Below are 13,468 nucleotides of genomic sequence, written 5' to 3' on the forward strand. Positions count from 1 at the left end.
AATTCACTGTTGTTGATAAGTTTAGGATTTCGAAGAAAGTTATCACACCGGACGCGTCGCCATTTTACCTCTACAGCGGAAATAGGATTGGCGAAGTGAATTCTTCAAAATTAACCAATCAAAGCCGTACAAATTCGACACTTCCTTCTATTTGCACTTCCTATTCTACTTTCGCTTTCCACGAATAGGCCAAGTCCGATGTTCATGTGTTTTATCATAACTTCTTTATCTGTGTTTTTAGCATGTGTTGATCGTCTTGAAATTCGTAGAAATATTGTATATGTTTGAAATGAGTGATGCCCTCTTCCATTTTCTAATTTCGGACGACGACCCGCACCTGACTAGATTTTTTAAATGGTGGACATAGGCCTAGCGATGCAGTTTTAACACATTTGTTTGCTATTTTTTCTCGAATTCGCCGTCATTTTATTGATTACAAAGAAACAACAGAAAAATGTTTGTCGTACGTATGAAAATACAACTTGATACTACTGAGTGGTTGAAAAAATAATAAACTAAAAACAATTAATTTTCGTTATTTATTTATTTAAATATATATATATTTTATCGATAAATATGCAGATAGAACGAACGTTCTACAAGTAAATAAGGAAATGATAAGATGAGCTGAAACTTTCACTAGGTCAAAACTTGCACTTGCGAGGACTCTGCCAATATATTCCGGCATAAATACTTATGTAAATAACGTCAAGCGATGACAATGTCTGTTGCCGGAGTGGTTTTATGAAGAAAAATATGGTCCCTAAATTACTTAGAGATTAGGATGTTTGTATCTAGTACTGCTAGTTTTACATTTTGTAGTATGATATATGTGTTCAAAATGAAAAGGGGACAACATTTGTTTGCTGTAAACGTGCACGTATTCAAACCATAAACATGCAAAAAGGGTTGGACTACAAGTTGTTTCAACTCAGTACTGACTTCTGCAAACATACATAACCAGTCTATGTGAATTTCGTGTGCAAAGATACATGTCCAGACTGTATTTTAACGGGGATTTAATGAACAATACTTCAAGATGTTTAACAAATCGAAAACGTGTCAGATTTTCCACGAAACACTCCTTTGTCCGACTCTGAGAAAGGAAAGTTAATCCCACAATGACCCCAATAACGAATACTAGTACCCCAATACAACGGGGAGGGGTAGTTAAATCCCACAGGGACCCTGACACCAGATAACCTAGTTTCCTAGTAAAATTTTAAAAGTTATACGACAAATGCCTTCAACACCTTCACCAAAACCGTGATATGTAAAAGCTAACGCATACGCCAGACTGACAACAATAAAGTTCCATTTCCTTTTGATTTCTCCATTTTGTTAGGACTGTAATAGTACAACCCAATGTCCTCTATTTTTATAGCAGTATAAATATAACTTTCCTGTTGAAAAGGACGAAATAGTTTCCCTTTGTTTACAATAATAGATGAGAAGCATTATTTATCTCGTAATCAAATCTAGCAGTACCAATCCCAAAAGGTATGGATTGAGAATCAAAAGGTAGTTCTATACCATATTTTGTTTGCAAAAGATTAAAGAATGACGACCAAAAAGCCTTAATATAACAACAATCCAAAATAAATGTAACATTGTTTCTCTTCCATTTTACCAAATGTACATCTTTCGGTTTCAACCAATTTAGCTTGCATTAATTTAACGTTAGGGTTTAAAATATTGTGCAATATCTTAAACTGAAAATTCTGAAGTTTAGTTTCATCAATGGTAAGTCTAGGGGATAAATAATAAGTTTGCCATACTTCATCAGAAATATTGACCCGCAAAACATTCCACTTCCTTTGACTAGTTGGTTTTGTTTTATTATTACAAGACAAAAACTTATTAAAATGTTTTGTTATTTCTATTAATGAATGCAATGATTTTGCAAGTAATAGTTTGAATAGGTACATCATTTTGCTCTCTTATAACCCTTTTGCATTCTCTTGGTATGACATTTATCATGCCATAATACTCAACAAAAGACGTATCAATATCATATTTTTCTTTTAACATTTCAAAAGTCATAAACTGGTTATTTATCACAATGCCATTAATAAAAATAACTCCTTTTAAACACCAATGCCTGTAAAACATAGGATTTCTATCTATTTTTACACAATCATGATACCAAATTGGTTGAGAAACTATTTGTTGAGGGGTGGTGGGAGGTGAATTTTCGACCAAAGATGACCATATAATTAGTACTTCTTTCCAAAATGTGTTGAAAAAATTGGAAACTCTAGTCAACTCTTCTTTTGTCATTCTAAAAATTTTGTCCCCGCCAAATAATTCTATCTTATCCAAAACGAAAGTTTTCCAAGGAGAGCAATGAATGGGATTTAAGTTTTTTTTTAATCTAGGAAAGTTTCAGTGCATGACAAAAAGATTTCACATGAGGAACACGTAATTCACCTTCATTATAATCACCGTACATAACATTTCTTTAAATTTTATCAATCTTTCCCTTCCATAAAATTCTAAAAAATGTCGACTGTATATCGTTATAGATATGTTCTGGTGGATCTGGAAGAACAGTTAACGTCTGTATTAAGATTGGTAAGGTTAAAGATTTTATAACAGAAACTTTCTCTATGTATGAAAGATTCCTAAATGACCAATTACCAAGTAGTTTTTTTATAGACTGTACTTTTTCTATGAAATTATCCTCATATATATTTTCTTTATGAAAGTTATAAGTAACACCAATTAGTTAAAATGTCCCCCGCTGATTCCATTTTCTATTTGGACCATGCCAAGTATAAGGTAATTTCTCTGGGTTGTTTTCCTACCAATCAGAATGTAGAAAGTTCACGTGTTCTTAACCGGAAATACCGAAATAACCGAAATAAAGTGTGCTTTTATTATGAATGGTTAAAAGAAAAGACATTCAACAAATTTTTGAAAGTATATATTTCAAACCGTTTACACATATTTTTTTTAAAAAATTGTACGAATTATTTGCGATTTTTAGTATGATTTTATTTCCACATGAATGCTTGAAAAAAGATCTTGTCGGTCAAAATAATTTTTAACCATTGAACGGGTCGGCAGTTCTCACTGCCTGCTGCGGTAAGTGTATTGTGGGCAATGAAGTTCCAGCCACACTTTCGTTTGAAGTTGATCGTATGGGCAAGTTGTTGGAGGTGAATAACCACACACACAATACCATAAAGCGCTCGCTTTAAGATTCCACAAACACGTGTTTGTGTTTTAATAGTTATCTCCTTCTCTGAAGAGTTATAAAAATTGTGGGTTAGAGTTATCGGCCTTCCCGCAGATTCCCGAGCAGTATAACAACAGCCGTAACAACATGTCACTTCAGAGCGCGACATTACTTTGCATTCATCCAGATTTATATGGCGAGTGTCATTGGCGAAACAGAAGACATTTCATCCGTCTCTGATGAAACTTGTAATGAGCACAAAATGACCGTTTTTCCCCTCATGGAAATAAGGCATCGTGTATCGGATTTACGCTATTGAGAAACGAGGATAATTATTTAAAGACATTTCAATAGCCTACTGCCTTATAAGAGAGACAGACATGATTACGTGGTCAAGCTAGAATATCCGATGTGTTAATTCTTACAGATTGTGCTGCATCTGTCAATACTCTGTTTCTATGGAAACGAGAAGGAAAACGGAAAAGCGAAAATTGAAATACTTTATCTAATCCGTTCTGTTATCCGATTGTTGATTGTTTTCCTGTTTAATTTCATAGATAAGCCGGTATGTTGAGTACGTCTTAACAACAACAATGCTTTAATACTATCGTAATTTCTATTTTTTCGGAAGATTTTTTTGTCCCTACAGTTCAATGATAAACATACGAACTAAGCTATTGAGACTGTACACCGTGAGCTAGAAACGCTCAGAGAAAAATGCGACTAATTTTTCGACGGCATTAAGGACAGGATGGTCTTGTTTGGATAGACACATTGGCATAGATTGAATGAAAATGATCATTTAACATCAGCTTTATTTAATTAACAACTATTGTAAAGCAAGTTATAAGATTATGCATGTCACTCTTGTTGGCTCGGTAGGAGGAGAGGAACCGGAGTATCCGCGGGAAGATTCCATGTGGTCCGGTACGTGACCCCATGCCTTTTCACGCCCTTTGACCCCATACCTTTTCACGCCCTTTGAACCCATGCCTTTTCACGCCATTTGACCTCATGCCTTTTCACGTCCTTTGACCCCATGCCTTTTCACGCCCTTTGACCACATGCCTTTTCACGTCCTTTGACCCCATGCCTTTTCACGCCCTTCGATTCCATGTCTTTTCACGCCCTTTGACCCCAAGCCTTTTCACGTCTTCTGACACCTTGATGAAAGGTCAGTGCGATGCCTCCACCACCACAATAAAATTATCGTGTTCTGGTGTGAATGTTATATAGTTATTTATTATTTAGCAAACATAAACGTGTGTTCTTACTGTGCAAAAGGAGAGAGTTCACTGCCAGGTAGTTGCAGAACATCCCAAACAGCAACACGAGAACGGATTATTTAAAGTGAGATCCCTGGAATTAAACGTCTTCAATGACAAAGTTGGATACCGCACTTCAACATATTTCCCAAGTCAATAAGAGACAAACAGTGTTTGTAACACCAGAAGAACAATGAAATTTAACATTGAAGATGGTGTAAGATGAAAGTGGATATTCATTGAAAATCGTGAAAATGGAGGAAATATGATGTCGGCCACTGTGAAGGTTTTAAATATGATTTTCAAACGTATCTGATGATACAGATGCTGAGAATACAAACGATGAATAAGATAGGTCTAGAAGGTTATATAGAACTGTAGAAAAACTTTTATGATTCTAGTTCACTATGTTCAAACGAACATAGACCATTCATCACATGAAACTCAACACTTATATAAATGTGTGGCCTTCGACGGTCATCTAGCTTTATTCAGGTAATCAGGCAACAAAAGCCAGCCATACTGAGCCATTCACGAAATCTTTCGACGTCATTTATTCCTCCGACTTCCGGAATTAGCGCGAATGACCATGTTGCACTATAATCTTGTTTATTATCCCGATTGACACTCGCGTCGCACCTTTCTCACGTGCGATATCGAGCAATACGCCACCGCGCAATTTCCTCAATACGGACACCTGTCAAAAGTACATTGTCTACTAAGAGTACATTTGTACCGAATGAACTACATCGACTGTTTCGTGACTATAATGAATTTATTTATGAAATTGTTGGTAAAAGTACAATTCCGCTGTGAAATCTTTTTTCCTATTTTTTTTTATATATATAATCTATCGGTAACGCAATGCTAAATCCGCATTGATGAGATGCCATCGCCAAGCTCTGGCTATTTCGCGGTCGCCTCTGACGAAGGTTGAATCAAGTTTTACGTTCCATGTCGACAGGTATTAGAAATTAAAGGCTCACTTTTTTATTCACAATAGGTAAAACGGACACTGGGGGTTGTGTGTGTGTGGGGGGGGGGGGGTATAATGTAGTGTATGGTAGACAGGACATTGCGAGCACCGACCTGTTTAATTCTAGAGTGAACCAACTCTGACACAAAGAAAATACGAAGTGAAAGCGAAACTATATTTCTTGGTACATATTTTCGAAAATGTTGAAATTAGACAATTCGATGTGAACTTTAGACCCAATAGGTTGACTGCCGTCAGGACCAAACTATGTGTACGACTTGCCACTTACTGGAAACATGCATTAATACAGAGATAAAAGTTGGATGGTGATTGTGATTGTGACGGTGATCAGGTGTTTAGAGGAATCTTACCATGATTTTCCCTCGGTATGTATATCACACGAAGAGCAAAGTCTAAAACACTCTTTGTACGTTTTCTATTACAAATAATGTGATATCCTAAAGATTGTTTTTGACTAATCAATATGCTATTACTGAAACGCATTTATCAGTAACTTACAGAAAAAAACACTGTACATGCGGTAAGTACTGGACCATTCGAATAAATCAATGTTGGGGTAAGATATGCACATATCACTATATACAATAATTATTACAACTTATTTATTTATTTATGTGATGCCTCCGATTCTCACATGAAGGGAATTGTTTTACAGTGCCCATGAACTCGACTCCAGCGAAATATGAAAAAGGAAGTAAAAGAAGAAATGAGTGTTAGTTTCCAAACCTCACGAACGTGCGAAAATATTCATACCTGTACACTGATTTCATCGACGGACCGAAAAAAATATATTGTTTTGCTGACTTATTTTGGAGGATTTGTTTAATATTACTTATTTTCGAGAATAAGACAGACCCTTAAAGCTTCTGGGAAAATATTCAAACCAGGACAGAAAGAGACACCTCCACATTACAGGCCGAAGGTGATAGAATGGCAACAGATGATATTGATGAAGCAGACGTTTTATATTATGAATCCACTGCTCAAGGAAGACGTCAGATCAACTGAAAACTTGCAAAGAGGCACTAAACTTGTAACATGTATTGAATCAATTCAAATGAAGGATAAATAACTATTGGAAAGGACTAGAAATTAAGTTCAAACCAGATCGTTACTAGTAAGGAGCTATTTAGTAGGAGAATAGAAGACAAGGAAGTATATATACATAAGATTTTAAAAGTGAACATTGACATCCATGCAGAATTTTATTTTCAAATTCATAAAAGTGCTTTTTTTTAAAAATAGACTAGTTCAGAGAAACCAACAGAATAAAGAATCAAGGTAGTTTAGAAGCTTATAGATTATACAGACCAAAGATCAGGGCCCGTATTCATGAAACCGTTCTCGTGCTCAAGCATGAATTTTGTACTCCAGTTTTCTGTCTTATTTAAGTTAAAGATTAATAAATGAGGCTGATTTTGCCAAAGATTTCAAACATTTTTTGGAAGAACTTCAAGTCAAAGTTATATTCCATGTTTATATCTGACATTTGTATTATTTTATATGATTTAGGCGAGTGATAAAAAGTTTGCTTCATCACAAAATCTATGCTTGGGCATGAAAACGGTTTCATGATACGGGCCCTGGTGATTCAGGTGAATCAGATGGCTTTACTCTTGTTTCTGACCACTCTGTTATACCATTGTAGGCTGCTCTCATCAGTATCGTTTTATTGTACAGAGTAGAGGCCAAACAAATAGTTTCACAGCTCTAAAAGAGATCCTAGAGTGTAGTTGACACTCACCAGCGTTTGATCTGTATTTGTTCATTAAAAAAGTATTTTTTTCTCTTTCCAGATTTTGCTTTCAATTACATGACCCAGAACAATTCCTCTTTAAGAAATGGTGATGATAATATGTGTCAAATTCAAGATGGTCACCTACAGACATTGTAAGGAATTTTCTTCTACATGATAACAGGAAGAGTTTAGGTATTCTGCACTTGATCTAATGACCTCTGTGTTTAATTTTACTGATAGATGCTAATTTACTGGTTCATTCGTTGCCAATAGAGATACAGAAGTATGCCAACTTGTATTTATTTCAATCAAAAGATTAAAGATGATGCAGAGATGACTTTATGCATACGTGGCAAAATTTGATTATTTCTGAAATTAGATTGGATAACAGTCTTCATTCAATGAACATTTTTGCAGCTATACTCATTGTATTTGTGTAGAAATGATGTGATATTTTTTATGCATATTTTAGATATTCAATAATTACTAAAAGCCAATAATAGAAAAATGAAATAACGCTGTCAAGTTCGTTCACAAGTTTTCTAGAAGATTAGAAGGAACATGAACTATTCTGGATTCTCCGTTTCCGTGAATCGTAGTTAATTGAAATATTAATTTGAAATGCATGTCAGTTATGTACAACGTCAATGTTCCAAACATAACCTAATTGAATGTCACAGATCACTCTAGTGCTTCCATTTTCTTGATTTCCATTTCGGTGGTTAACTTCAGCATATAAAAATAGCATTGAATAGGCTTATGAATAACAAAGAATGCAGAAGTGGGTCCATTCTCCTGTAAAAATGCTGATATTATGTTCATTCATCTGCATTTCAGTGATTCAGCTTCGGCGAAAATCGACAGTGATTCGCGAATTCTGGAAAATCAATTTAAAATAAATGGAAGTCAAATAATCTTTGAATATTTTACAAAAAAGCAATAACTTTTATCAAATAAAGCTATATATAATATAGTCCGTCCGTTAGTTGGTATTTTCATAAATAAGGACTAAAATGTTTCTACGTGGAATTAACCCACTATTTTTGCATACAAACCAACATGTCATTAAAGAACACGATTCTAGGTCCATTCTCTACAACTATGATTGATACAAGTCTATTTTCCCTCCATTTTGGTAATGGTCATAGTATTTATCATTACTAAATATTGATGGCTTTGGATTACAACTTTCACGAGTTATATTCATCTCAAATTACCACCATGGTCATACTGAAAGAGTTATGGGACAAAAAAGAGATATTTTACCACCTTATGTATTGCGTTTCAACCAGAGTCGAAAGCAAACTTAATTACAGGAACAGGCGGGTTATGAGGAGCAATGGGACGTTATGATTATTTTGTTTTCAAAGAGCCACAAATCAGGTGAACAAATTATCAGAGTGGCAAGTGGGCGACAAAGGGCATGAGTATGAACATGACAATTATTAGAGTGATAAAAGGGGGGATGAGGGTGGGGTAGGGGGTGGGGGGCAAAGGACAGGGGGACAAGAGGGGCACCAGAGAGCAGGAAGGCGAGAGTGATGATGGAACAGACGTATTTGAAAGTGACGATAGGGCGTATTGAGATCAAACAGATGAGAAAGTTGACATCAGTAATGGAGACAAAGGGGCGATAGGAGACTTTAACAACGAGGCAGACGCTGATTCTAGGACGGGAGATCGATTAGATGACTGCACTTTACTTGACATGCCAACACTTGTTAAATCGACGGAATATATAGATTCTATCCCGTTCAGGACCAAAAACAATGTATATTATATATAGAACTACGACAGAAACCAAAAAGATCAAACATCTGACACGTACATTTTCTGACCACTGGGCGGACTTGGATTCAAAATAAGGATTTTCACCACAAACGAGTGATTAAATTACTTACGACGGACAAGACTTAAAGAAACTTTTTAGGAGCACAGATAACAGTCAGAGGACTTTCGGTGATGAAGCTCAATGTCAGAGAAAACAAACAAGGTGCAGAGACAATATGAAACGCTGAAATTAGACAATAACCACAAGTCGTGACTTAGTCAGTAGAATGAATATATAATACAAGACATTTGGCTGTTGTAAAGTACAGTGTACTTTGCAAATTACCTCAGTCTGGTGCCCTACGCGAACACCAAAACTGACAATATAGGTTACATTAGAACTCCAACAGATATTAATAGAGATAAATGACATACTTAAGCAAGGTGGTACAAAACCCAGAAACAATTATGACAAAATAGTGCGGAAGAATTGATGACTCCACCTGCAAAACGAAAAGATAATCATCCTTTTGTCAGATCTGTGATAAACTCCTCTGGAAAAAACACCCAGCGTGGTATTGTATATGGCCTGTGTGACATGCACGTGACTTGTTTCAAGCAATTGGCTGTGAAGAGACACACGTGCTTTGTTTATTGAACCTAGGTATATAAACAACAGTAGTGATTATGAAAGCTGCAGCTATTTGGTCGCTTACCTTAAAACCAAACTGCTTGTTACTCACTTGCCGAACCTGGTGATCAGTGCGGATGACAGAGGACTGATGGTTAACGCCATTTTACTGAATCGACCCGCATACTTAACGCAGAAGACACTTGCGGAAGAACGTGATATCAATAGAACGACAGAACAGACATACGCGACAAGTTCTTCAGTGAAAACGGCATACTTGCCAGTCATGACACAAATTTCTTTTGGTGAGCACGGCGACAAATCTAAACGTTATATCAATCGACGGCCCGTAATTTTGAGTCATTTTTCGACAGACATTTGAAGGACCTTCTACGAACAAAGGTCAGCGAACCTGAACAAATAGACAAGAATGAGAAACATTGGACAAACAACAATTGCAGAAGTATAAATCAGCAGACAGTTGACTGGAAAAGCAAGCCACTGACAGAGCTGGTACAATTAGCCCAAGACCTTTTTACTATTCACTATCTGCAACACGCATAACTGCAGACAGGACAGTACAGACTGGCAGACAGCCACAACCAGTCCCAAATGCACAGAGACATATGATTTAGGAAGAGTACAGATGAACGCAACAAGCATTGCAGAAGGTTCAGACATTATGTACACAAAAGCAAATTAGAAGTTACCTCAACTGATGGCCAGATATTAATTCAGTGACCAAAGACACACGGTAAGAAACTAGAACACCAATAACAACTAAGAGAAAACAAATAGTGTCTGAGGACACAATGGCAGAACCCTCGCTATTTCCTTACCATGGGAAACCTAGAAATAGGTTTGGATGGTCGGACAACTGTGAATCCTGTTATACGAATGACCAGATATTAATTCGGGGACATAGGACGCACGGTACGTAAAACAGCCGAAAGAACAACAAAGAGACTAAAAAAGTAATGACTGACGTCACCATATCCTTAACCTGGGAAACCTAGAAATATGCCAGGACGGTCGAACAAGTGAAAATATCTTTGTTGCAAGTGTGAACAAATCCTAAATCTTGAGGTTACTCAGTGATCTACGTCATGACAATTCCAAAAACTGAACTAGGGGGTTGGAATTGACGCTTTTATTTATCTATCTAGCTCTTTATTTTTTAAATGTAGAATTGCTATATACCGAGGTCCTGGCTTTATTAACCATTTCCCTTTTTAAGTCTGAGTGTAAAAATGCATATGTGTTTGCACTGTACATGTAGATGTCTTTGAAATGATCGGCTGTGATCAATGCCGAACCTAGTTTACCATTTACATTTTAAAAACTATTTTGGTTCATTGTAACAAGTTGAAAAAGATCCCTATGGCGATTGTTGCTTATAGGCGGTGCATGTCGTATTCTCTGTTGTAGTGTTACAGCAAAGGGCCCTATTACTGAAGATTCTGAAGAAAATTATTGGTAAATACGAGGTAGGTTAATTCACTGGACAATTTGCGGCTATACACCATGCTTTGGTTAGCTTTGTCCTGAGATTTTACAGTTCCTACTATCATAACAGATCGGTTTGTACATATCGTACGTAAGTTATAGTAAAACATGTTTATTGTTGGGGTTATCAAGTAGTTATTACTCTGACAAGGGAGACAACTTGTCCGATCACGTTAGAGAAGTATGTTTATTTTATTTACCTGCATTGATATTTTAACAAAAAAATTAATGAGAGATTTTAAATATAAAAGTATATTAATATCATCCATTTTATTGACGTAAATCATTTTTCACTGTTTTATTTTTAGATAAATCTAAACAATGTTTAGAGAAACTTACTGGTATTTTATAACATACCAACATAACTACCTGGTATAACAAATTAGATGGCAATAACAAGACACTTCATTATGACTGTGACCATTCAAGTTATAGTTCTTATTGTTCTTGTTCTGCCTTAAACTGTTAATGTCAACTTGTCAACAGATTACATCAAAGAGTTGATGGAGGAGGTTGTAGTCAGAAGGCTACAATTCACAACCATCCAACAGGCTGAAGCAGCTCTTTTTGAGGAAATGGATGCTCCCCCTCCTTCCATTGCAAGTCAACTCCGCAGTGCCATGGGGAATTTTGACAGAGATGTTATCATCCATAACAATTGTCAGAGATTTACGAGCTATGTCAGAAACGAGGGTACTTGAAACCAGGATATTGTTGTGATGGAAATTGTTTCCGTATGGCAGTCACAGCACATGATGGTATGACCTGTCGATTTTTTCCCCTAGTACTTTCCATGTCCACCTGATGAAGCGACGATATGCTACAAGCCGATACTTCCTGAAGTGACAAAAATTGTTATCAAATTTCTTAAGTTTGAAGACACTGGTACATGTAGGCATATATACAAGTATTTGCAGTGTAATTTAAGTGCTACAAAATGGACTGTGGTCAACATTTATTGCTAATCCATTAATTAGTAGTGAAATATAGGAATTAATTATTTAGTTAGGTATGCAATGTAGGGGTTTAATTAGTAATAGAGGGTACCAATGTTGTATATAATCTGTGAGACAAAGATGTTCATTTAAATTGTCATTTACATTATATACCTGTGAATGTCTTCTTGTCTTCCTGGGCCGTGTGTTTCAGAATATTCATAATAGGATGTTTCCAGGACATGCATGTTTAGACAATTCGCAATAAACCCTTCATGTTGGGTGATACAGCCTATGTCGGTCAACTTTTCTTCTAATATGCTCATGTCCTGACAGCATTTTCTTTCGTCCTCAGTGGACATATGGGAACACATGTTACAGGAACACCTGAAACGAAATGTATAGATTTATAGTGTAATATATTGTAAGATATCTTGAAAATGTTATTTAAGAACAAATTGTACATAGAGTAAAAAAGTTATTATGCAGCCATCCATTGACTTTTTATTTATCATAATGCATTTGAGGTACTATAATGTTCTGATTAATAAATATAATCGTAAAATAATGAGCATGTGTCATGTTTCTGCTGGAAAGTACATCGTTCACGTACTAAAATACTTGCAGGAAAGAGGTAAAATGTACAAACAGAAGAGTCAAAGTGAATGAAAATGTACACACCAGGAGAACGTAAACTGTTTGAAAAATTATATCAATACAAACTAATGAAGAAAAACAAATAATTTCATAAACATATTGATTTCATGACAATGTTAATGATCAGTAGACCTGTTGGTATATGAACAATAAACGGAAGAATGCCTTGCTTACCGGCGGATAAAGCGGTAAACAAATACGTATTTTTTCCGCTTTTGTTTTGACGATAGAAAAAATTAAAAAAAAAAAATTGAATACAGTTTATAGATGACATACAATTATCGAAATCTGAACAACAATAAAGTCGTGTAGTTGCAATGAAAACTAACCATTCTCCGACAGGTTGATCGGAAGCCATGCTATCTTCGTCATCCTCGTCACCTCTTATATGCAGTTCCTCGGAACAATCTGACGAATCTGAGTCGATATGATCGTCATTGTTCGATGTCTCAGGTTCATACATATATGGATGGATACATAGCGTGAATGAAACCTCTGGGATATCGTCACTGTCGCTACAATCGGAGTTATATACGTGCGCCATAGTCAAGTTTCGTTGGATCGGCGATTGTCACTTATGACGTCACAGCGGTTTCGAATTCACGGACGATAACTCAGGCAAGATTCTTTGATGCGATTTCAACCGAACATTTATTATTTCAACATTTCGAGATAAACGACACACATATAACTTCTGAAAGTTATAAATATATTAAATTTAATAACCAGGGAACGTCATAAATAAGGAAATTTACAAAAACAAAAGTGCATTTCGTTCACCTTTAACG

General features: G+C 35.9%; 1 protein-coding gene across 1 annotated transcript; it reads right to left on the minus strand.

The window, feature by feature from the left end:
• Nucleotides 1-11,831: 11,831 nt before the first annotated feature.
• On the minus strand, nt 11,832-13,308 carry LOC132560186 (uncharacterized). The gene is made up of 3 exons (XM_060224836.1): nt 13,010-13,308; nt 12,198-12,410; nt 11,832-11,925 (listed from the first exon to the last, which is right to left on the minus strand). The coding sequence occupies exons 1-3, from the start codon at nt 13,222-13,224 to the stop codon at nt 11,832-11,834; spliced, it is 522 nt and encodes a 173-aa protein (XP_060080819.1). The 5' UTR covers nt 13,225-13,308.
• Nucleotides 13,309-13,468: the final 160 nt, after the last annotated feature.

The sequence above is a fragment of the Ylistrum balloti genome, unplaced genomic scaffold (genome assembly GCF_031769215.1).
Source record: "Ylistrum balloti isolate Yb309-2 unplaced genomic scaffold, AGI_CSIRO_Ybal_v1 Utg371028, whole genome shotgun sequence".
Lineage (NCBI taxonomy): Eukaryota > Metazoa > Mollusca > Bivalvia > Pectinida > Pectinidae > Ylistrum > Ylistrum balloti.